Here is a 27,423-nt window from a genome sequence, read left to right as displayed (position 1 = left end):
TTCTCTCCGGTCCACACGTCAAGCAAGCAGGATCTGATAGACACACCAAATGTTGACTATAAAACGTATAAGGTAATAAAATCCAAAACGAGACAGCCACATCCATGAATCTCCGGACCTCCAAAACAGCATCCATAAAACAGAACACTCCAGGGCCCAATTTGATAAAGCTGCTCAGCACAACAATTTGCTTAGCATGAAATGTCTCCTGGCGATGACTAGAGGAAGCTAGTCGAAACGTTGAGACCAATTCAGAACTGACTCCGCGGCAGTAAAGTTAATCACGATCCTATAAGCTAAAGTAGTAGTCCAGTCTAATTTCTATACCATCCGCCCTGGTAATAGTTAAAAAGCAGAACAGTTCTTTTCAGAACTGAGAAGTCTCCCGAGCCTCCGATTATCTACTCCGGGGCAGTAGAATAAAGCAAGACATTTATCTAAGAACAACTCTACCAAGTAGATACACACACATGGTGTTACCGCAAACCAAAAAAATCATACATTGATACCTCACCATGCAATGCCTCAAATCCTATTATGAAATGTCTTCTTGATACAAACAGGATTACCAACCAAATTTCCACGTGATTTTCAGGATAAGCAAACAACAGCTGAATACCAGTAACACGCAATATGCAACAAATGAAAACTTGGTTGGTTGGTAATCCTGTTCTTATCAAGGAAGAAACTTCATGCTTAGCAATTTTTTGCGCTTAGCAGCTCTATGAAATTGGGCTCATAGATGTACGGTCTTGAACTTATGTCATAAGTTGGGGGGGGGGAGTATCCCAACGATCAGCAGATAAAATGTGAAGTATAAATGACTCTCCCTTGAGGTCCACGCCCACCATGGGCCTCATTATAAAATACTGGTTCAGGAAGTTCATGTCAACCAGAACGGAATTACCGCATATTTCAACATAATTTATGACATCTCTGGTTCTGACAGGTGCATGATTGCAGCAATTATTTTAACCGAATGGCTGTGGAAATTCGATTTTGGAAACAATAACCTTTTCTAGCCAAAGGCGGTAGGGGTTACTTAAGTCATTTTGGTCAGGTGTGAACGTAGGTTAGGTTCAAAGCCAAACCATAATGAAATTGGTTAGGCCCATAATAACTTACACAGATTCACTTTCTGAGTTTGGTTGAATTGACTATTCCTGTTTTCCCATGCAAGTATAATATTCTATCAATTTTGACATAGTGATATAAATGTCCTCTTCTTTAATTTAGTTATCAAAGTGTGGGGATGGCAGACTAATACAAAGCAAACAAAACAAATTCAAGCCATTGACACTTTCCGTCAACGGCAATCTTCTAGAACTGAGAGATGAAGGATTGGCCTTGTGACGTGAATAGTTCGATCGTACCTGAAAGATTAATTATAGCTAGTTTAAGATGAGGGAAATGTGTATTTTTTGTTTTAATGTGCCTACATTTGATACAGGGTTCAGGTTAGCCTTGCTCAAGGCAGTCGCATTATTCGCTCCGAAAAGACGCCGCTGTAAACCAACCCGTATACCCTGTGCGTGGTGCGTGCGATCACACCGCATAACCCACCCGTATCACACTGTCACATCGTACGACTACTGTGCACATAAGTCATCCGCACTCGTACCACTAACCGCATGCGGACGGCCTCCGCACGCGGATAGTGTACGGGGCATGGTGTCGTGCGATGTTACGCACAGTGAATACGGGTGGGTTTTTATACAGCGCCGTCTTTTTTCGGAGTGAATAATTCGACTGCCTTGAGGAAGGCTAGGTTCAGGTGTAAAAAGCCATTCATAAATACCTCAGACAGTTTCGCTATTCCTATTGGTGGAGAGGGCGTCACGTGGGGGTGTTTAAACCTTTGATAATGACCAGTGTTTTAACGGTTGTGAGCAGATACTCCGCACTAGTCTTGGTGCAAGACGTTTCTTGTTACGGGCGATGCGGGCGCTGTAACCCTTTAATTCCCTTATTTGCACACTATACTCATCCCCCGGGGGCAACCCTGGGGGATCAACGGTCAGCCCATTCACACTTGGATCCATTTTACCCTAGGTAAATTGCATATCCCGGTGAGTATAGCCGCACCCCTGCTCTAGAGTGGGATACGCGGCAAAACCCCAGGGTATTGAAACTTGCAACCGGAACCCCATGGCAGGGACAGTGCCGGGGTAACTGAGGGGTAAAACATCTCACAGCAATCACGACAGCAGCGTATCGTGTCGTCCGGAGTAAAGTCTAAAACTCACGGGTCAGACTTGACGCGGATTACGGGTCTCAATGGCCCTGACCCAAATCCGGTCAGGTAACCAGGAAAGTGGTTCACAAATAGGATGTTTTACTCTGCTAATGCGACATTCCGGGTTTATACTGACCCCGAAATGGTTCAGGCCAACGGGACTTGGATCCTGGTCTTTATTTAGTGGAGTGTATGTATGGCCAGGTGCCTGCCCCTTTGCTCAGCTTATCTTTGTCTAAAGTCATATAAGTATTTTGAGAAATCACCATAAGCGTCTAGATATATAAATCACAATTCCAAGGTGGATATCAAGATCATAACAGAAGAAAATAAATATTGCAAAGAAAAAAAAACGGATTGATTTGGGTGCCGCCTTGCCAAGCCAAGAAACGCAACTGATACACGACGTTGTGCAATTGTTTCAAACTTATTACAATAAAAACATTTAACTGACTTATTCCATTAATTACTTTTGTGAACAAATACACGGCAATTATTGGCAAGTCATGACACTGGAAATAAAAATCCAACCTCCATGGTCATCCCAGACCTAGACACCTAACAAAATAACACCCACTCAAAAGACAACAGCCGAAGGTTTATCTTAAAAACAAAACCCTAGGTGTGGCGAGGCTAGTGTACTATTTGACCGCATCTGCACCTTAAACACCAGCTAATCAGAAGTAAACCACCATAATGCTAATAAAGCACTGTTCTATTCTTGATCAAAACCTTTATTTTAGAAATTGGACCAGGAAGTGTGGATCAATGGAAGTCACCCAGCCGAAGGGGATTGCCAAAACACATGAAAATCTACACACTGACAATTAGGTAGCCAGCCCCGACTTCCTTAGGCGTAAATGTGTTGATAATACGTGTCACTGATGGGTGATACTATCCACAAGCAATGTGTCAGGATATACTGTTATTATTTCCTGTTTTAAGTGGTCTCTATTAAATAATTAGGCTTACCTCACTTGTCAGATTATTTCGGAAATCTTGTAATAAATCGGTGCAGGAGTAAACAAACATGATGTCAGTGGGGAACTTTCATTTGACAGCTAGCTAGCGATCGACAAACAGAAGCGTAAAAGGACATCAAATCAAAAAAAGGAGCACAAAATTCAATTAAACATTTCATAATTATTACGTATATAACTCATGTTATGACTTAGAACACGTCATATTTATGAATTGTACCAAGTCATGATTTGGGAGCTCATACGTATGACTTAATTGTCATATGCTAATTCATAATTGTAACTTATATCGAATATGACTTAGGTCACAATAATGACAGAGTACAAGTCATAAATCATAATCACCTAACTATACTCACCTCATACATGACTTGTATAGTATGTGTAATAAGTATGGTTTTAATTGCAGAAGTTTGGTATGCCAAGTAAATCAATTGTTCTCAGTAATTTGAGCATGCTCAGAGCTACCTGGTAAGTCTGCTGCCACCTAGCGTTCTTTAAAGAAAGTGTCCCATTGTGTATGATTTAGGTTTATGAGATGACCGACTTACTTTGTTTCCTCAATGTCCCTTCAAGGTTTCCGTACCACATTTATTAGGGATGGGACATTCTTTAAAGACAGTGGACACTATTGGTAATTGTCAAAAACAAGTCTTCACAGTTGGTGTATCTCATATGCACAAATTAACAAACCTGTGAAAATTTGAGCTCAATCGGTCGTCGAAGTTGCGAGATAATAATGAATGAAAAAACACCGTTGTCACACGAACTTGTGTGCAATTAGATGGTTGATTTTGAGACCTCAAGTTCTATTTCTGAGGTATCGAAATCAAACTTGTGGAAAATTACTTCTTTCTTGAAAACTATGGCACTTCAGAGGGAGCCGTTTCTCAAAATGTCTTTTACCATCAACCTCTTCCAATTACTCGTCACCAAGAAAGGTTTTATTCTACTAATTAATTTGAGTTATTACCAATAGTGTCCACTGCAGTTGATAAAACAAATTCCCAGATTTGGACCAAGAGCGACATGAAGCAGAATCAAAACATCAAAGTTTAATGACATTAATTTTCCCGTTCATGGAATGTTAAAACAAAATGTAGAAAAATCAAATTTGCAAGTCTTTTTCTTTAATAAAGACAACAGGTTCACGAACCTCGGTTCACAGGAAAATCGTCAAACCTCCGATGAACTGTTTTACACAGGACATCCAGTACAATTCCCAATAACTCACCAATTACACTCAGTGCCGTAGTATATAGCAGTCATGCCCCAATAACTTTCGCGTGGCCTGATTGGTTACTTCCGTATTACGTCACGGTGATTGACAACTGAGTGTTGACTGAAGTCACCGAATCGAGGTGAACTCACGTACACCGTGTATGAGCCAAACGGGCAATTGAAAAACACACTAACCATACTCTCCACACGAGTATCCGATTGTGTTTGGTCACCGTTTATCTCGCAGACCTGGCGCTCGCTGTGGGTAAATACACCCCTATTCTAAATGAAGTTGATTCTAGCAGTAAACTTTGACATCTCTCATTCTACCAGTATTTTTTCTATACCAATCAGGATTTTATATTAGAGCAACGTCCCAACATTTAGTAGGAATTAAGTGCAGTTTCTCACGGTGAACCGGGTTCGTACAGTACTCTACCGTCCACGCTTTCACACCGTACCCCCGAGCCATGGGTAAACGGGCAACACGGTGCGATTCTCGGCGGACGATGTTGGTGATATTTACGGTGATGCTGGTAGCTGGAAGCAGCAATGGACTCGTGCGACAAAGGATGCCACAGCCATCGAAAACAAGCCCACAACCAGGTAGGTCCATAGTGCAATTATTGCAGCTGAAGTTCAACATAATTGCAACATACGCTACTCAGTTATAAAAAAAAGAATTAAAAATTAAAAAATACAAAGAGACACAAAATGCAATGCCTCGACCATAGCACTGTAGATTCTTTCTCCAAGGTTAAAAGACAACACGACGTATAACAGGTTCCGTTCTTTTGGTCTGTAAGCAGTGAACATCAGCTAATTTTAATTTCTCAATTATAGTTTGTCAAATTTCTAGCAATTGGCTGAACTCGGTTTCAAATTCCAAAGGTACAGATGTCGTAATTCCCCAGTCAATGCTTTACATTTTCTCTTAAAAAGAAAAGTTGCGAGCAAGCTGCAACTTTCGCAAAAGTTTGGTTTTCTCAACTAAATAAAATAACAACAACTGCAGCAGTTGTGCCATCATTTAACATTTCTATTTTTTAAGGTTCCTCAAAATAAAGAACAGCTTACTCTAAGCCGTAATTAGACGCAATCTACCGTTGCTTAGATATCTAAAATACACAGCCCTATCTATAATTTTATCAACTAATTGCAACAAAAATACAAACACTGGAAAACCTGTGGTCGCCTTAAGCCTTGATAGTTACACGTGTAGTACATGTAGGCCTAGGTCAACCTGCATTAATCCAATCGGAATCAAACTTCCTTTAATATGAAAATCAGATGAACGGCAACGGTGTATTTTAGGTTGCTATCGGCCGTGGTGCTGCTTTAATGTTTTATCTTACGGTTGCCCTATACATTAGGCAGATGACAGGCATGGGCGTCAGGGACAGGGGGACCCCCCCCCCCCAGCAAAGTTTTCAAGGGCGGGGACACAATTTAAAATGCACCCCCATGTTTTTGATGTGCAACTATACCATGGAGCTCAAGTATTGCACCGAAAGACCAACACCCTGTGTCCCGTCATGGACATCAATCCTATTCAAGAGATTAAAATGGTTTTGAAAAGAAGGCTTCTGTTCTGTCATTGCCATCATTCTTTATTACGTCAACTTGGAACCACGCTTTGGGTATCACTTGGCGTGATGTAGCCGGCAGACTTTGGGTTTTTTTTATCTAACAGACGGGGCATAGATAAATGGGAGTAGACCCAAAAACATCCGGAGCAAATGCCTCTTTTATACAACTGAGGAGGATGAAATATGGTCTGTGCAATGATCTGCGTCTTATGGAGAACACAAGTGCAGACGGGAGTCAATACAACTGAATGCAGTCTAATAGACGTTCTTTTCTCTTGGCCATGAAAACATCACCGGATGGACGATTGACTCTGGTGAATTGTAGTTGGAGATGTTGAACATCTTCCATGGAACAGGCGCCGTCATTGGCTTTGAGCGAGACGCTATTATTGACGATTGTATATTATAGGAAATGAAACATGAACAAGCATGTTGGTACCTCCATGGTTGGATCATCTCCATGGTTAGATTTATAGAGCAGGGGTTATAAAAATTGGAAGACTGGGGTTTTGTTATCAACACATTTCGGTAAAGTTTGTGAAACTCAATGGCGTCAGAGAAAAACACGACACGGGGTCATAAAGGCACTGGATACCTTTGGTCACAGACCAGTCTTCTCACTTAGTTTATCTCAACATGTGCATAAAATAACAAACTTTTGAAAATTTGAACTCAAATGGTAATCGAATTTGAAAGAGAATAATGGAAGAAACAACAAATTGCACAAGAAGTGTGCTCTCAGATGCACTGAATTGGAGACCTCAGCTGAAGTCTCGAAGAGTCGAATTCAATTATTTTAGTCAGAAATGACTTCTTTTTCAAAAACTAAGAGCCGTTTCTCACAATGTTTTATACTATCAACGGCTCTTCATTGAACGTAAACCAAGTAAGTTTTCATTCCAACAATTTTGTTTGAGTATTTACCAATAGCGTACAGTGCCTTTAACCTAGTCTTGATCCCAAGACGCTAATTTTGTAGTCATGAATGCAAATCGAGCGGAATAACACTACTTGAAGTAGACTCTCCGATCGGCAGGCATCTCAAGGTCTGATCTACCCGTGGAGTGACAGAGCAAGGGCCCTCACAGTCACTTCATGTTTCTTCCACCATGTGTAATGTTACACTGTTGGTGGGGTGACAAACCGGAGCTGAAGTGCCAAGGACTTGGTGGTGTTTCGGGGGATGGTATCAAAATTCACAGATTATGGAAAGAAGTTGTTTTAACAATGAGATCGATGTTGTGACATCATGACAGGCGATGGAATTGGTTCGTCAGTACGCGGGAGAAAGTCTATGGTGGTGGACTGCTCTTCGTATCATTGGTGTCAGGTCACTTCGTACCTTTGAAACTTCGTACCTTTTTTGTAAAGTTATGAAATGACTTTTTGACACTTCGTACCTTGCCAAGGTACGAAGTGAACCGAAGTTACGAGGTGACCAAGAATGAGAAGTTACCCGAAGGTACGATGTGACCAGGTTACGAAGTGACCCAAATATACGAAGTGACCAGGTTACGAAGTGATCCAAAAATACGAAGAGACACGAAGGTACGAAATGACACGATTGTACGAAATGACCAGGTTACGAAGTGACCCGAAGGTATACGAAGTGACCATTACAAGTTGTTACAATTCAGATCAACCACAAAACGCATACTTCTTCATTTTGATAAAGAGACAACTTAAAGCACAACTGAGAGCTATAGGTTTGTCGAAGTGTTTTCACACAGGTGTGAAAATTGTTCACACGTGGTTCCGACTTTCCCCTAACAAGAGATCGAGTTAATACTGGGTGCCCAGGGCGTCTAGTTAAGTTACAGAAAGAGTGTCACACACGCTGTCTAAATATGACATTACTGCTTGTGAGAAGTGTGTTTTTAACTCCGCCATTCATGGAGGAACAAGGTTATCCCTCAAGAATGGGTTACTGTTTCGGGCTTTTGTTTCTTGACGCAGGGTGGGGGATTGGTGGGCCTGTTTGCCTCACAGCCCTGCTGAAGTTGGCAAAAACATTTGTTGGCGAGTTTTAATTTGAAATTCATGCATGTTTTGGTCTGTGGTGTTTGCTCTATATGACCAGTGCAAGCAGGCTGTTGCAGTGCTGTATGTACATGGAATTCCCTTCCCTTTCTGTGTACATTCAACATGCCCCATACTTTGAGTACCTACTTCACCATTGCTAAGATTAGCAATTAAATATTTGTACACAAAAGCAAGGCAGACAGCAGCCCCCTTAAAGTTCAAACCGGCGAGGTACGACACAACAAGTTGAAGTTATTCATTTACTTGAATTTTAAGTACGGGCATTTGGGACATAGCTACACAATCAGGATGAGTGTCAACTTTAAAGTCCACACGATCACAATCTCCACCCCCCCCCCCCCCCAGAAAAAAAAAATATATATATATATATTTGTGATGATATGGTTATACGTATAATTTCATTTCCAGCCCGAGCTCTTATTGTTTTCGTTCCATGAGCAGCAGCAGCATTGAGCAACGGCGCAATGGAATGTACATGTACTCCACACATGTCACAGACATGCAATAAACATTGACCATGAACGTGCAATAAAACTGGACTCGACTTAAAATGAACACAACAAGTTGTACTGTGTATTAATGTAGTTTGTTTAATTTACAAACAGGCATGACTCGATAGGCGAACAAATAACTCTCGAGTTGAGAAGGGCGCCAGATCGCAATAAACAAAACACAAACATCACAACAACACACCGGGCAGAAGTTTTTCAGTGGTACAATACACTAATATATTGTTGATTTTAAAACCACAGATGAGCTAAGTTTCCGGACGCGTTCACTGTAGAGAGAAAAAAATCCCCAGGAACGTCTTCCGGTATTCGCTAATGACAAGAACATTAATTTGACGAGCTGTTTTCTGTAAACTGTTCATGTTTTCCCAATTGCTGGCCTGTACAGGCTTAGTTTTTGTAAGGCATTTTCTCCTTGGTGAAAATGGCACCATGACTATGAGGAAATTGTAAATTTGTGTAGAGCTGTTTTGATTTAGAGGGAGAAATAAACTTATAAGTTCAAGAGCCAATGAAAATGAACATTTTTATCTCAGCTGTGGGACTCCTGTTCGTGTATTTTCTTTTAAATAATTAGCATTTTGCACTGGTTGCTTGGGAGTTTATTTAGTTGGATCACTGAGGAACAAATGGTGGGATGCAATGCACCCCCGTAGCTTTCTATACCATGTTGGAATGTGCGTATCCTCCATTCTGAATACATCCAGCTATAGCGGTGTCTCACACCCCACTTAACCCGCAGCGATGTCAACTTTAGTTTCTGTCAACTCTTCACCGAGCGAGATAACTCTTGAAATGGTTTCAGATTTTAAGCTATCAATGGTTGTATACAAACTATTATCGGTGGTGTGGGATTTGAGGAAGCGGCCCTTGGCTCCAACCCCACATGAGATGAATAGTGAAGGCAAGGGTGGGGCCTGTGTGGTGACAATGGCACGAGTGCCTTGATGCATTTTTGAAGCGAGTTCGTTGGGGCCGCAAGCTTTCGAGGAATACGATCTGGGAACGGGGGGAGGGGGGGGGGGCGACATGCCCTCCCAAATTCGGGAAAAACAGTTGGACATGGAAAGCAAGCAAATAACATGTACTTTAGGCCTACCCTCATGTAGCGTTTTGGGCAAATCAACCCTTCTGCACCCTTTAAGACATTGGACACTATGGTAATTGTCAAAGACTAGTCTTCTCACTTGGTGTATCTCAACGTATGAATTAAAATAACAAACCTGTGTAAATTCTGGATTGGTCATCGGAGTTGCGAGATCGCTATGAAAGAAAAAACACCCTTGTCACACGAAGTTGTGTGCTTTCAGACGCTTGATTTCGAGACCTCAAATTCTAAACTTGAGGTCTCGAAATCAAATTCGTGGAAAATTACTTCTTTCTCGAAAAATACGTCACTTCAGAGGGAGCCGTTTCTCACAGTGTTTTATATCATCAACAGCTCCCCATTACTCGTTACCAAGTGAGGTTTTAAGGTGATAATTCTTTTGAGGAATTACCAATAGTGTCCACTGCCTTCCCATACGTCCGTGCGCACAATCTATCCAAACTGGTACACTGGTCCTTGTATTTTACAACCACTGCACAAAGGAACGTAAGCAAGAGATTTAGTCTAAAAATAAGCAAGATACAAACCTTGAAACATGAGCATAAAATTATGACTTGAAGCTATTTATGTTATTAGAATGGTGCCAAATGCATGTCAGCGGTGGGACAATCTTATTTGAGTTATATGTATAATTGTATTACACTTGACGTTTCGACCATGTGGTGGTCTTCTGTAGAATGACAAAACGGGGTTAAAGGTTGCAACATTCTGGTCCACTCTTCTCCTGATGTTGTGCATTTCCATCGGATGTGGCCACACCACTTAGTCATTTAATTTTCAAAACAAAGGGAAGCACTGCATATTCGATCAGTGTATACATTAACATCGTGAAGGCTGTAACTTAAACCATTTGCTAAAAGACAGTACATGTTGCACATCATTTTACAAGGGACCATGGACGAGACCCAAAATTGTTGTCTTTTCACACGAGTTACATTATGTACAATTTTACAAACTTGCTACAATTTTAGCAAGGAACCCTTGCTAAACGCCCTCGTGTTAAATGGGCTGAAGTTTTTGTCGTATAGGTCAGTGCCTACTCAAAAAATTCACATTGATAAAAAAAATCGCAAGGATTGTAGAACGTGTATATAAAAACTGCTGCCCTTTCACACGAAGCTCATTTTGTAATTTTTTTTTGAAACATTGAGAAACTTTCGCCACGAATGTTTTTTTTACGTCGTGTGAAAAGGGCTGGAACTATCGCCACGCACTCTCAACTAAAATTATAACCATAACTTTGTCAGCCAAAAAAAAAAAAAAAAAAAAACATTCTTGAACAGTTAAAACAATTGGGTTGACCGAATGACTTCTACGTCCACAGATGTCTCAATACAAAAGAACATAAAGCTAGGACTCCATGAGCAACTCAGTGGTGTCACAAACTGCCCACCGTGTTCTGACCACGATCGTGGGCTGCTCGTACTGGGCAACCTTCCTCCCCGTCGCTACAAGGTCATGGTCGACATAGTAATACCTTGCTCCGTGGTTCCATCAACAACCTCCTAGTAACTTCAACATTCTGCTGGGCCTTGAAATAACCCACAGCCAGCCCACACATGCATGTATGCTTCGTTTTTGAAAGTCCAAGGGCATCAAGGCATTTTCTCCTTGGTAAAAGGCACCTTGTGGGGAAATGTTAAATTCTACTGGATCATTTTAAGGGCACCAAGGCAATGACCATGGGACACGGGTGCCTTCGTTGCCTCCGTGAAGCATTCTACTCACCCTCAGCAATTGCCAGGGTGCCCTGGGCTTTTACTGTGGTACCATTTGCAAATGCCCCTTATCAGAGGACAATTGCCGTGCTCTTTCAAGAGTGAAGTTCCAGACCTGAGAATGCGTACATCACTATGCATGGACGAATGTGTCCATCTTTACGTAACATTTCTCTTATTAGGGACGGCAAGTGAAGTAGTAAAATTAATTGGTGACAAATTAATGCTTAATAGTTGACAAAGGGCTTTTAGTGTGTACAGGTATTGTTGAGACACACCTGATCATCAATATCGCAATCACAGTTTTGTTTTACACACATCGGTGTAATGCGTAAAATTAAATAAAATTCTTAGTCCTCGAGGCAAATTTAACAATTTCTAAACAAGAGCCTTGCTGGTGACACGAGCGATAGAGCTCAGAAAATTGCCTCAGACCATAGGTGTCAACATGCTCATTTATATACCCAAATACATTCACAATATACGAGGTTTCAATGGATTGTACTATTAGCCACTACAATATACTGTACCTCTAAATATTACCAATAACGGTCCCTATGTTTTCACTTGTGTATTACAATGGAGCAGGCATTCTACATGGACGAGCTTTCCATTTACTGGCGCTTTTTTCTCTCTTGGGGGAAATACACGCCCGTTCAGATCACAATAGATTACCCCCCACAGCAACCTGTAAACTCGACTAGTTGACCCTCCCACGGTTCTCGTACCCCCATTCATCGACCGGGGGACCCTTCGGGAGACCTCCCAGACAAAAGGCCACCCTCATTATTGTCGTATTTGTTCTGTTCTTTGCTTCCTTTGAAACCTTAGCCCGAACAATAGTGTGAGGGGTCAATTACTTGTCCGGTTCGGGCGAGAATATCGACGTGTTGGGATGAATACCAGTTCGTCTGGCTGGTCTCTGGCATTTTGGTTAATCAATATTTAATTAGGGTGAATTAAGGCATCTGTGATAACACGCACTTAAAATGCAATTATTGTAATCGAACAAGGGCATTAGATAAACCAACAGGGTATTGTCACTTGGCAGCCATCTTGATTTCCCTCAAGCCCTGTTTCCCTCCATTTATCTCTGACATAACCAAACCGAGGCAATATAGTCTGGTCCTTAACTACGCGAAGCACTGTGTTACCAATATGAACACATGGAACCAAACAAAGGTGGCTGCGGTACACTCCACAATAATAATACTGAAACACCACTATGAAGTTTCAGTCAGGTCTTTTCCAAGCGAATGATAATAAATTATCAAAATAGCTAGGATTTCAATATAGCTTGGCTTTTTGACATGCTCTGTGTATCTATTGTTCAAAGTGTGCTAAACCTTCTGTGGTACTCGCCGACCAAGGCCACAACCAATGCCGACATTCGTCATATAACAATAATAATATCCACCATGTGTGATATTCTTTTCAGTAAAAAGCAGTTTGACTTTTGGAGATGCTTAAAGGCAGTGGAAACTATTGGTAATTACTCAAATAATTATTCGCATAAAACCTTACTTGGTAACGAGTAATGGGGAGAGGTTGATAGTATAAAACATTGTGAGAAACGGCTCCCTCTGAATCGCATAGTTTTCGAGAAAGACGTAATTTTCCACGAATTTGATTTCGAGACCTCAAGTTTAGAACTTGAGGTCTCGAAATCAACTGTCTAAACGCACACAACTTCGTGTGAGAAGGGTTATTTTTCTTTTATTATTATCTCGCAACTTCGATGACCGATTGAGCTCAAATTTTCACAGGTTTGTTATTTTACGCATATGTTGAGATACACAAACCGTGAAGGCTAGTCTTTGACAATAACCAATAGTGTCCACTGCATTTAAATAGGTGTATACATAATATTCCTTGTGTATAAAAGAAAACGCTTGTTTTCAAATACAAACAAGCGATTGGATCGAATTTAACTGTGAAGGTTAGATTGCTGTTTTACTAGAGGGATTGTTTGGGTTCAAACTCGGTTCAACAAAGCTGAGCTAATGGGAGTTATGGCAAAACCAACGTCTATGAGCACAATACAATTTCCCATAACTTCATTTGAGTGGTCACGGAGCCTTTAAACAGATAATTAACAGAGTTTAATCAAAGTTGTTTAAAGGAGTATTACAGAATTGGTAAGAAACAAAAACGTGAAGATCACAGATCTACATAACACGGTGTAATGATGATGATAGTAGAAAACATACATAGACATATTTATGTCTGAACTTTCATATTTGATGAGAAATAAATAATCTAATTTCGCGTTTGGAGTTGATCGCTAAGTGAGCGTGTCACCCATTTTTAATGCAAAATTATTTGTAATCGGTGTCCACTATTCTCTCGTGACCCAGATAGCCAGTCGATCTCAAACTTCTACAGGGTTGTCAGTTTATGTATACGGTGGATAACGTGCTTACACTGTCAGCAACTGCTCTGATAGCAAAAAACAATTCCGTAGTGTTCCTTAAATTGAAATTTGTAAACTTCCCATAGGGAATGCTTGGGCACGTTATTTACGCGGGAAGTTGTTCAAGTCTTCCCTCACCACGTGTTTGAAAAAGACTCAAGGTCTCATTACAAGATGTCCATGACATGAGGTAAGGTGGTTAACGCGTTCCCAAACGTATAAACTTAATGTGTCAGCCGGACATACGGAACAAACCTAAAACAATAAAATGCATATACATGATTTGAGGCATTGCATGGTGAGATATCTATACATTTGGTTTGCGGTAAGACCATGTATGTAACTACTTGCCAGGTAGAGTTTGTTCTTTAGAGAACTGTCTTTCTATATTCTACTACCGCGGAGTAGATTTATTGGATTGTTCGGGAGACTTCTCAGTTCTGAAAAGAACTGTCCTGTTTTTTAACTTCTTTCTGGGCAGAAGACAAAGAAAATTGGCTGCGGAATGAGTTCTTAAATATTGGTCTAAAGTTTCGACCAGCTCGCTGTAGTGATCGTCAGGAGACTGATGCGCACCAAAGCTTGCGTCAGCGCTTTACTGAATATAATAATGGGGACACGCATTTTCAAACAAAGTGCATGAATGTTTGAACCTTGTGGTTGTCTTTAAATGTAAAATATTTGCTCAAATGCCATGAGGTGAATAATATCATGTACAAAAACGTAAATGTTACATTACATCCAAACACGCTCATGGTATATAATAATGTACATAATGTAGAAAGTGTTGAAAAGGACTGCGTTTCCGTGACACATTTCAGTATGTTCCAAGTTTTCTCAATAACAGCACGACACTAGAGAAAAGGAATTAAACTGGCCATTATGGGAATGCTTCAAAACAAATCTTTCATTCAGACTTTAGAGGTGAAAATCCGACAAGCCGGTAATTACAAATCAATTCAGGTTTCACCAGTAGTGGCTATGGTATGATATGCTAACTGTTATGATATCCCAAAAGGCTTACATGTATACCGGTACACGTACGTAACTGGGTCAACGGAAGGGCGAGAAGATTATCGAAGGCCGGTGGGAGACGGAGGAGTGAACGTTTCTTACCGAGGAAATTCCCGCCTCGTTTCCTTCCTCATCACGAGTTATAAGGAATGGCCAATTACAATCACATAACTGCGGCTATTAAAGGCACTGTACACTATTGGTAATTACTCCAAACATGTATTCGTATTAAAACTCAGAGAGGGCTATTGAGGTATTTTCTCACTTTATATTTGAATCTAAAAAAAGACCTGAAAGCACACATATTTGTGCAACAAGGGTATTTTTCTTTTGTTATTCTCTCGCAACTTTGTTGTTTATGTTGGGATACACCAAATGAGATTACTGGTCTTTGACAATATATACCAAAGGTGTCCAGTGCCTTTAAGGAATTGCCAATTAATTTAAATTATACGTATGCAGCAGTAGAAAGTAATACAAGAATACAACATGTGACTGATGTCACGAAGGCCCGTCATCGCTTGTGGGAACACTTACGAGGTTTGAATTTATAGAACAAATTAGGCATCAAGTAATCATTTGTTAAACCAACATTTGGGTATTGAGAATAACTACGAACACTCAATTCTGACAGTTCATGGAAAAACTGGTCAGTCCGTTGGTGCCCTTGAAATGCTCAAGTAGAACAGTTTCCTCATGGGATGCCTTTTACCAAGGAGAAAATGCCTTGGTGCCCTTGCCCTTAAAAAAAAACATACGGGCCTGGAATGTTTCAAAGCCATCAATCATTTCTATACACTCAGATTAGTGTGTCTTCTTGTAAGTTGACAGGTTCCCAGATGGGAATTCCCATCTTAAGTTGTTATTTCACTTCACAACTCAACCCCCAAATGGTAATTATAGACCTTTTCAAAAGTCACCGAGAGGAGCGACTCGTTGAAATGACATTCCTCAGGGAGCTTAGGTGATATTTCCCGGTGACGACCATCCGTCTAACATGCTCGAGTCTCGCGAAGTGTCTCGTACGTATTGCTTGACATGAAAAGAGTCCGTAAACTAGATCAATAAAGCGGCTCATTACACAGGTGTGATTTGACTAAGAGTACTAGGTGTTCAATAACTAATTATTTATGAAATACGAGGAGATAATTCGCACGAGAAACCCACCACAGTCCATTTCTAAAACCACTTCCGTGGTTTTGCATGAGATACACCTTCAAAAAGTAACCAGATTCTCCATCAGTGAACAGATATCGCCTATATTTAAACATAGAAAGACTGTTGAATGACGAACCACTATTTAAAGTTCCATATGCACGGCATAAGAGAACTCCACTGCATTTCATTTATAAAACCAAGTGGTTGCGGCGTGAGATGCAGTGTTTTATAGATACAGCTAGCAAATAAAACATTTTTTTTTTTAAATACGACTGTTGAATGTTGAACCACTGTTAAGTTTAAAGGAACACGTTGCCTTGGATCGGTCGAGTTGGTCTTTGAAAAGCACTTGAAACCGTTTGTTAAAAAATGAAAATGGTTAGAAAGATAACTTAAAAGTAGAATATAATGATCCACACAAACATGCCTCGGAACTTCACGGTTTCCCTTTTACGTCACGAGAAACACAGTCGGCCATTTATGGGAGTGAAATATTTGACTCCCATAAACGGCCGACCGTGTAAGTCGACGAGGAAAAAGGAAAACTCTTTGTGAAATCCACCCCAGATTCTCCATTAATGATAACACACATCATAGACACAACTAACTGCTGAATGTTGAACCACTATCCAGTTCCACATTCATAGCATAATTACTACATGGTTCATTGTCCAAGAAACTTGCGTGTATAGTTTCGTAATAGCATATCTGCTAAAGTATTGACATGTTTGCGGCTGGGGAAGGTAACTGTCGGATCTTTTGTTCTGCTATTGGTTCTTGTGATGGTTATTGGTTCTTGGGAATTAGTGTGATGGTGATAGTGCATTGATCCTGTTTCGATTAGGTACCCACTTTATTAAAGACAGTTATATTAAATTCCATTCTTTATTATCGATGTTTGACTTGGCCTACGATGTTGGCAAACCTTTTGTTGTATGTTAAGTGTGTTCACAACTTTTCTGTTAATATAAAACAGGGACTCTGGGGATTCGTTGTTAGACATTATTAAACGAATTTTATATTACTTAATTCAATTATTTATTTATGTAGCCAAGACGTTGAACCGTACCCCGGTCAAACCTATATGTTGCGCGCAAGGTTGGGAGTTTGGGGTTGGGGCGGGGCAAGAAGGGGAGGGACCGTGCACCCCAAAGGAAAATAAACTTTACGATTAAAACGATATAATTATGTTCTACCACTATTTATGTATATGTACCTGAAGGCTCGAAGGCTCAAAACAAAATTGAAAATGCCTGAATTAAAGGGAGGTACACTATTGGTTATTGTCAAAGACCAGTGTTCTCACTTAATGTACGTCAACATATGCATAAAATAACAAACCTGTGAACATTTGAGCTCAATTGGTCATCGGAGTTGGGAGAAAATGATGAAAGAAAAAACACCCTTGTTGGACGAATTTGTGTGCTTTCAGATAGGAATAAAAGACTTCTAGCTAGAAGTCTCTTAATCTAGATAGAAGTCTTTTATTATTTTAGGGAGAAATTACCTCTATTTCAAAATTTATGCCACTTCTCACAATGTTTCTCACAATGTTTAATAATATCTAACAGCTCTCCAATGCTCTTTACCAAGTCAGTTTTTAAGTTAACATTTGTTTTGAGTAATTACCAAACGTGTACCTTCCCTTTATACCGAGATTAGGTGAAGTGAATAATTATTGAGATCCTAGCAGAGTCTTTCTCGAAGGCTAAAATCGAAATTAAAATTGTTTGAAATAAACTGAGATCAGGGGAAGTGAATAACTTCGTTATCTACACAAGGTTCATAATCATAGTGGGCTGTGCTATAATTATAAACCCGATAACAGTCGGCTAACGAAAGCACGAAACTGGACAGAATTGAGATTGTGTCAAAGGAACTGCGATTTCAACAATTGAAACTATATCCCTGTAAATCCGGCCGATTGTTAATACCGGGGCCGTTTTTGTTGTGATAAACACAGTAACAACAGCTCGGTAATGGTGGGATTTAACGAAGGACAATCACACACTGCCACAACTTCCCAGAGGGTATTATGCCGTGGGTGCAAAACCCCCCACTACAGGGCTCAGGTCGAAAGAGGGGTTGAGCTTAGAACTGTCTACTGTTACAGACTGCAAGGAAACACACAGTAAAGGAGGGATTGCTACCAATGTTGCCCAAGCTTCGCCTTCGGTGTTTTTGTTGGGCTTCGCTTATCAATACGAATCTTAATCTTTAAGTTGGCACGTCACGCTGCAGTCCCCTTTGCCGCTAAGAATGGTTTATGAGTTATACGCTCAGCTGAGAGTAAACTGGGTTGCTTGTAGCCTTGATTCAAGGCTTTGGCGTAATGTTTCCCCGGCCCGGTGCATGTACCGTACGATGTACTTAAATGCACGCTTTGTGTGATGTATGGGGGCATATGCGCTGGCGGAATTCAGTGTTGGGGACTCGGATTATGCAGGTCGCGGCTGGCTGGAGCGCCTTCATCAAGGCTAGGTTCCTTCTGGATTGCCCTGTGGGTGATGAGAATGACAGTCATCCGTCAGTCAACCATAGATCAACATAAAACCCTCTGCATCAACCTCTTCTGTGCACTAAACCATGGGTCCCGCCCATTCAAATCCCCTAGGATGAGATGCTTCATTTGGTGTCAGACCCATCATCCAAGCTCCTTAACGGATTAGCTTAGCTTCACTTAATCAAAATGGGATAGGATTACTGTGTCCAACTATAACCCCAAACTACTTGATGCTTTCAGATGCTTGAATTCGAGACCTCAGCATTCAGAGTTACTTGTTTGTCAATGATCAAAAACCCTCAGTGAGACTCTGTTATGGAGTCTTGGAGCTTTCAAACACAAGTCTTCACTTCAGAAGCTTAACTCTTTATCACAATAGACCTCCCAAATCAAAGTTCTCTCTAACAGTAAATCCTAATACCACAATCTTATTGCAGCCCTAAATCTCCACATTAAAGGTTTTAAAAAAACAGCAAACCTTGCTAATTTTATTTTGAAAATCTAAGCCAAAGCTTCTATCGACAAACAAGTAACTCTGAATGCTGAGGTCTCGAATTCAAGCATCTTAAAGCACACAACTTGTGCGACAAGGGCTTTTGTTTCTTCCATTATTCTCTTGCAACTTCGACAACCAATTGAGTTCAAATGTTCACAGGTTTGTTATTTTATGCATAATGTTGAGATACACCAAGTGAGAAGACTGGTCTTTGACGATTGTTAAAGTTGCCCAGTGCCTTTAAAGGGAAAGGCTAACAGGGCCCTACTTTGTGTTAAGAACCGCTTGATTGTTTAACTGCAGATAAATGCAGATAATTTTATATACAATCACTAAACTTGTGCAAAATAGTATTATTTCAAAATGTGGTAACGTTTTTTGAGATGTTGCCGAAAATCCAGAGCGGTTTTGACCAGGAATGAGTAATATGTAATTGGACTGCACAGTCCCAGAAACGTTTCTGACAGTCATGTTTCTCAGATTCACATTTTGTCTTTTGGGTTGGGGGATAAACGCAGATAGTACTGTTGTAATATCGTTTTCCAGAACCACATAACTTCAAAGTGAAATGATTTTGAAAATTCTTTATTTCGAAAGCTGCTGTTGGTCTGCCTCATGCTCTAATCAAGTTTCTGTACAGTGGTAATTGTCAAAGACTCTGAGTCTTCTCACTTGGTGTATCTCAACATATACACAAATTAACAAACCTGTGAAAATGTCTACAAGACACTTGACACTATTGGTAGTTGTCAAACACTCTGAGTCTTCTCACTTAATGTATCTCAACATATGCACAAAACACACCTGTGAAAGATTGAGCTCAATTCGTCGTCGAAGAAAAAACACCCTTGTCACACGAAGTGGTGTGCTTCCAGATGCTTGATTTCGAGACCTCAAAATCTAATTCTGAGGTCTCGAAATCAAATTCGTGGAAAATTACTTCTTTTTGAAAACTACGTTACTTAAGAGGGAGCCGTTTCTCACAATGTTGTATACTTATCAACAGCTCTCCATTACTCGTTACCAAGTAGGGTTTTATGCTAACAACTATTTTGAGTAATTACCAATAGTGTCCACTGCCTTTAAATCTTTATCACAATTAGACCTCCCAAATCAAAGCTCTCTCTTACAGTAACACGAATGCCTTTAATTTTAAGAGTGATTACCAAAAGGTGCTCTCCCTCAATACAAGAATGAAACGAAGTTGATCCCATGTTTCATGACAAATTTGTGAACCAGAAGGGAAATGAAAGGGGAAGTGGGTACATTACCTGCCCTGTCCCCATATTGGGCCTTCCTGATACCATTACACACCTTCTACAGCTGGTAATAGGATATAACAACAAAAAAACCAATATTTGTTCAACCTACCTACAATTTCTTCGAGTTAGTAAAAAGTCGACCTGGAACTACGGTTCACTGATTGTCGGTATAGATGAATTATTCATTGTATTATGTCAAATGGGCTTCCTCTTTTTTGTTACAATTATCTCGGAAGGTCATAGGAAGGACATGGGAATGTTTTAAAACGATCGTCAGGGAGTGCATTGTACCACCATCGCTATCAGTTGTAAAGCTTCAACCTGCAACGATCACAATTCACAACTTGTCGATGTATTTGAAAATGATAACTATGGCCAGCTCATATTTCAGTTAATTTCCTGGCCATTCTATACGATATATTTCGTTTTCAATGGATTGCAGCAAAAAAAAAAAAACGAAATTTCCTAATATTATACACGTACACTTGTCGAACAGCTAGAAGTGAAGTTGGTTATTACGCAAATACAACCAGTATTTGTTCATGTGCTCACAGTTTCATAAAGTGATATGTAGGCCTGGAAAACTGTTTATTTTTCAGTGACCAGCAAGCTCTATATTGACACAGCATTTTTGATCGAACTTGCTTTTAGGTTTCTTTTGCTTTTTGGTTTCTAGTGATAGAGGTCGGTCATTTCCATCCGCTGCCTTTCGCTCATCAACCCTCAAACCACAGAGTAAGGGCAGCTTAACCGCCGTTGTGCATTTTGGTGTAGTGTGGGATTTTTAATAAATAGCCTCAAGGGTTTAACATCAACGCAAGAAAAAGGGTCTTTTGAAAAATATGTTTATGATGTTCCCCCCAATTAAACCAAGGGACAATTCCACCTTTGCTCGTGCAGGTTTTCCGAGCCCTGCTAATAAACACAATACATCATACCTTTAATCCAAACTTTTCATCGCCATTCAAACTCTCACAAAGTGTGGCCCTCAAACAAAATATTTTCCTTTCCCAACGCCCCGAACACCGAAGCCCTTAACGGGTTACAACAACGAATACCTCGGGTCACTGGAGTGGGTTAAACAATATCGGAGCTCCTCAAGCTAACTGGCATTGATGGGAGCCGAAACCAACACGAGGGATTCCTGTCCCTTTTAATTTCTCTGTAGTGATGATTTTTACTTGGATTTGAAGTATCGTGTCAACACGTATGCGGAAGCCACCCTTAGGCAGTTTACTCATTACACTACTGTATTACTAACTTGACCTAAGCTTTCTGGAACATTGATCCTACTGCATTCTGACAGCCCCTTCCTCCAGCATTGTAAGCATGCATTGTATCTATTTTAGTAAAATTCTTGTTTGAAATCAGGGAGTACTTCACATGCCTATACATTTTGCAATAATAGGCTTTCAGGCGAACACAAAGCATATGCCACATTTGGACTGACGACGAGCAATCTGACTATTTTATAGATGAATACATAAATTCATTTGTACAATTAGGTCATATTATCCCTACTCTGTGTTATCTTTCTTTTGCAAAGATTGATAGCACTTACCCGGTATGGACTTTCTTCGGTTTGTATTAATTGTTACACAAAAACAACATTATGTATATTTTGTCTTTTTATGCAGATATTGATACAACTGAGGAAACCTTTCCTGAAACTCGAGATCTGGATCAGCAGGTGCTGACATTTCTGAAAGACAACCACTACGCCGGTGCCACCCTCGGTGTGGCTCATGGTGACCGGGTTGTCTACACACAAGGTTACGGACAAACGGATGAGGGCGCCCCAATGAAACCAACCACCCTCCAACCCATCTCGAGCCTGTCCAAGACCATCACGGCAGTGGCAGTCCTCAAACTGGTAGAGCTCGGCGACTTGCACTTGTCAGACACAGTGTTCGGCCCGGACGGTATCCTGACTTCATTTCAACCTGCATCTGATGACGGAAGACGTGTGGATCCACGTCTCTATGACATCACTGTGGAACACTTACTACACCATACAGCAGGCTGGAGCCAGACTACTTCCCGGCTCTATGACCCCATGATGAACTCTGTGTATCTTTCAAGAGGTCACGACGTGGTTAACATTGCCGATGAGATGGACTTGAACCGTGACCTTACACCTTCTGACGTCATCTCTTACATGATGAGACAACCACTAAGCCGCGCCCCAGGGATAAAATATGAATATTCAAATTTTGGATACTGTGTCCTAGGCCGTGTGATTGAGACAATCAGCAAGGATAAATATGTCTCATTTGTTCGGGCACAGGTACTTAAACCACTCGGGATGTGGAGGACAAGGATTGGTCCTCATCGGTTGATAGAAGCTGGACACAACAACCACGTCCCAGCGGTCAGCTTCACCGAAGGAAACATCCCTCTAACTGATGGTGACGGTCTCAATAGTAACACAATGTCATACAATCTGTTAGATTCATCCCTTGGGTGGTGGTCAACCACCTACGATTTGATGCGATTCGTTACAGGTCTAACATCGGGAATGGTTCTCAACTCGGACTCTCTCAAACTCCTGACCAAGCATCCAAACCCACCTGCATCCGAACACAGAGATACATGGCATGGCATCGGGGTTCATGTCAACAACAATCAGGCTTGGTGGCAGCAGGGGGATTCTCACGATAACGAGATAATGCTCTTCCACCAGGAATCTCAAATTACCAAATCCAGGTTTGGCAGGAAACACAAATCGGACTCTCGGAGTTGGATCGTAATCCTAAGTGACAATAACCGCAAGAATCTGCAGCAGGTATTCGGTGGAATGATGTCTTCAATGACAGAGTGGCCCAGTGAGAACCTTCTGATAGAAGACTGCGGGGAGTATCTCGCCAGAGGAAGCTGGAGACACTACACTCTCATGAACTCTAAAATTGGAGAGAATCAATTCCCTCTCCTAGTCGAAGCCGTTTCCCGTCTCTACTATTACCCTGAATGGATCAATGCTTACAATGTCAATCACAAAACGTACATTGCTGCTGTTTTTCAAAGACAAACCAATGGAAACTTTACATCACATAAACTTGCTAACGGTGTGACTAGCACAGAGCTTTACAAGATCAACCTGGACAACCTTATAGAAGGCTTCTTTCTCAACTTCGTGACCAGCTACAGTAGCTTCCATTACAGCGGACAGATCCGCTTCACAGCTACTTTCAGCAAGACTCCATCAAACAATACTTACAGGCTAGGTGGGACATTAAGAGAGTCTACTGCCTCTCTCAACGCGCAGAACTATGTTCCTTCAATTCAAAGTGTCGCTTCACTAGACGGAGTGAGACATTTCACTTACTCTTTGAACACAGCGAAGGTGAAGTCTTGGACCTCCTATGATAACCTTACGATGGAGGAACTTCAATTACAAATCAGGACTAATGCAAATATGGACAGGGTTCTGGAGTACCTAGACTCCTACGTCCATCTTGGGCAGGTCTTATTTTCAGCTGTCTTCACTCCGGGGAAGGCGGTCAAGTGGCAAGTACAGACAGATGTGAGACACAATGAACTTGCACAGCAAAGCTACATGTTCAGAGGACTTCGGTTTAGACCCAAAATTATTGTCGGTTACGAATGCAATGGTCATCCGTGCTTTGTATTAATGTGGAAGAAACACTAATCTATGCAAATTTTGAAGATATCAATCTTTACACTAACCAATTCACGGTTCAACTCAGATTTGAATAAAATCTTCAAAACCTTTTGATTGCTTATAATTTATATTGAACGAAATTGGATTTTGTTTTAAACGCTCATTGTGAGTTAATTGTTGAAGCAGCCCTCCATTTTTTTTATTGTTTACATATTTGGAAAATATTAGATTTTATTTTGAATATCAGTCCGAATAAAATATACCTTTAGATGGAAAAAAACATCTTAGAGATAAATATTTATTAAATGTTGAAAGAGAATCAAACAATAACTTATAATTTTGTAAATAGTATGTGATAATTTCAGTTTCCCTGGGACATGGAGGTGGTTTAAAAGACAGGTGGTGGTAAAACATACCCTGGTTTATTTGGGAACGAATTCATTTTCTACTTTCCACCGAGAAAATAATATACATGAGCATTACACAAAATCAGTTGTGGTTCCAATTTGAGAGGATCAAGATAAAGGCTTACAGAGAAATTGTGGGAAAAATATAATTTATTTTCCAAACTGAAAATGGAGAATTGAAGTGTTGAAGAACAATAAAACTGCCGAAAAATAACGAAGTATATTGAAACGCATTCTGAACAGCTAAGCTTAGACAAATCTGAACATTAAATGTGAAGATTACATTAATTTGAAGAGATGGTTTACAATTTCCCAGTTTGTATCAGGAGATGTTAATTGGTAGCAGCAGGCTTACAGGGTACTCCATTTTATCTTGGATATAAATGCACATGCTCAGTACTAGGCAGACAATGGGAAAATACACACAGTGGCTATTTTTGAAACCACTGCATAGGATCTAGCTTATGCTTCAGTTTAGGCATCTGCTTCAGGCTCGAGGTTACATGTTCCAACTTATAGGCTTCCACTTATAGGCTCCAGCTTATAAGCTCCGGCCTAGACTCCAACTTTGGCTCCAGCTTAAACAAAGGCTTATGCTCCATCTTCGGCTACAGCTTAGGAGCGTTAAGGCCTTGTCACACGAGGCAACTTTTACAGCCAACTTGGAGGAAACCAACTGCAGTGCATGCTACAGGACCACTTAGGTAGCACACAAGTCAAACATTGTCTTACGATCCACAAGAGAAATAGGTGAACACTGGAATGTGAATGCTTTCTCTTCTTGGAGAATGCCTGGAACTGGTTGCCTGTAAATTGCCTCGTGTGACATGGCCCTTAGACTAAGCCGTGGTTCGCAAAAGGGCCTACATGTAAACGGCCCAATTTCAGAGCTGCTCAAAACAGCTTTCTGCTGAGCGAAGAAAAGCAGGATACTAGTCACATTGTGTACACATGACCTGGTATTTTGGCTGGTTACCTTTAATACTCTGGTAAGCATAATTTGGTTTTGCTTAGCAAACATTTAATGCTTATAAAGCTCTATGAACGTAGGCCAGGGCCATCGTTGTACGATTATAAAAACAGAATGTTTCCATCACGAAGTCACCAGTTATCACCAATTTCTGCTACCTCATTAAACTTGTTCAGTCTCTTTTAAATGTGTATACAAAAACATAATTGTAAACATGGTACTGTGAATGGGTATGGTTCCCCAATTTTATGAAAACCTGTGGTTAGTCTTGGACCATTTTCAGAGAGCTGCTTAGCACTTTAAATGGCAAAGCATGAAACAGCTGTGATACCAGTGCAAACTCCATGTCTATTTACCACTTGCTGCTTGTTTGGGCTAAGCAGAAAATGTGTATGTTTTGTTGGCAGAAAATGTGTTTTGTTTTATTTGCCAAAAATTTCTGATTAAGCAGATTTATCATTAACTACATGAATTAAGATTAATTTTGATCCATCATGATCTTTTTGTAATCAGGTTTAAACTCCAAAATTCGCTCAGCACAAAATTAATTTGCTTATCGCACTTATATAAAGCTACACTTTTAAGCAAAAAAAATAAAAAAACACATTTCTGCTGAGCAAAACAAAGCAGGATACGAGTCAAAGATGCAATATGATTACGTTGATTACTTTGGCTTGTTACCAATTTTGTTTAAAGCAAATTTGTTGTTGGTGCTAGGCTGAGAGGTGCTTAAGGTAGGTCTGTGAAATCGGACTGAGGGCTACCAGCTGAAGCGTCATGTGACATCTGGTATTTGACTGGTTGCCATTAATTTGTTCTAAACATTTTGTTGCGCCATCTTTTCCTAAAAGTGAGAATCGCTCAAAGAGTGGACACTATTGGTAAATGTCACAGAATAGCCTTCACAGTTGGTGTATCTGAACATAAGCATAAAATAAAAAACCTGTGAAAATTTGAGCTCAATCGGTCATCGAATTTGCAAGATAATGATGAAAGAAAAAACACCAATGTCACACGAAGTTGTGTGCGTTTAGATGGTTGATTTCGAGACCTCAAGTTCTAAATCTGAGGTCTCGAAATCAAATTCGTGGAAAATTACTTCTTTCTCAAAAACTATGGCACTTCAGAGGGAGTCGTTTCTCACAATGTTTTGTACCATCAACCTCTCCCCATTACTCGTCACCAAGAAAGGTTTTATGGTAAAAAATATTTTGAGTAATTACCAATAGTGTCCACTACCTTTAATGTGTCTAAGAATATCAAGTTGCTGCATTTGGAATTCTTTTTGTACAAGATAAACTTTCCATTACAACTTTGTTTACAAATGACTAAAATAAAATTTATCTTCATAAGACATGATTGATGGATCCAGTGTGTATTCCATTGTTTGGTGGTGTGTGTGTGTGTGTGTTCCCGTTCCAAACTTAAGCTTATTCGGAATGTGTCACTCAAAGTACATTATTGATAGACATAGGTCTAATCATTTCATAATCACATTTTAATTACAAAAACAAACGACTGCAAGATCCTTACTCTGAGAAAAATAAATCAGTACATTTGTATAAGGGGATGATTCGTTTTTTTCCTGGTTTTTTTAGAGCAAGTTTGTGAACATGACGTCATTTTCATTTCAACAATTACTGCCGTCGATTTCACAAAACTCTTCCTAACTTATCTTAGGACTTAGGACGAGTCCTAACCCTGCACTGTAGCATTCTACCTTAAGATCAACCCTAAGTTAGGACGAGTAACTCGTCCTAACTCAAGATAAGACGAGTCCTAACTCTTTGTGAAATCGACCCCTGGGTTCTTAATTGTTGAAATGAAACTTAAAGGCTGTTTTGATTCGACATCACCGACAGTCAAAATTAAAGTTTACAACATTCTTCCCTATTTTGTGCACAACTTTATTTGACCTTGCCTGGAGTTCCTTTTGAAAGGTTTAAAGTTCCGGTGGGCATTTGGGCGCATCAGTTGGTTTCCTCAAGTATGGCAGGAGGATTAATACAAATCAGAAAATTGAGAGCAACTTACAGATGTTCCAGAGAAGAGACGGGATGTGGTCGTCTATCTAGAAGCTACAGATGCAAACTGTTGGCAAGCAGGTCCTGATTTTATGAAACTCTGCAGGGAAATTGAGAATCAATGAGTTTTCTGCCCAAAAGTCAAATTAT

The 27,423-nt window shown here is 40.3% G+C and overlaps 2 protein-coding genes across 3 annotated transcripts in view; one reads left to right on the top strand and one right to left on the bottom strand.

Moving 5' to 3' along the window:
• The window catches only part of LOC117289274, a 51,251-nt gene extending 48,022 nt beyond the window's left edge, over nt 1–3,229 (bottom strand). For both annotated transcript variants that reach the window (XM_033770321.1, XM_033770319.1), the window contains exon 1: nt 3,209–3,229. The gene's annotated coding sequence lies outside the window, so the exon portion shown is untranslated. The remainder of the gene's footprint in view (nt 1–3,208) is intronic.
• Nucleotides 3,230–4,676: 1,447 nt separating this feature from the next.
• On the top strand, nt 4,677–26,191 carry LOC117289273. Its single transcript, XM_033770318.1, has 2 exons — nt 4,677–5,043; nt 21,888–26,191. Exons 1-2 carry the CDS (start codon nt 4,908–4,910, stop codon nt 23,897–23,899), a joined length of 2,148 nt encoding a protein of 715 aa, XP_033626209.1. The 5' UTR covers nt 4,677–4,907; the 3' UTR covers nt 23,900–26,191.
• The last annotated feature ends 1,232 nt before the right edge of the window (nt 26,192–27,423 follow it).

Source organism: Asterias rubens, chromosome 4 (genome assembly GCF_902459465.1).
Source record: "Asterias rubens chromosome 4, eAstRub1.3, whole genome shotgun sequence".
Lineage (NCBI taxonomy): Eukaryota > Metazoa > Echinodermata > Asteroidea > Forcipulatida > Asteriidae > Asterias > Asterias rubens.
This window is presented reverse-complemented; position numbering and strand designations above follow the sequence as displayed.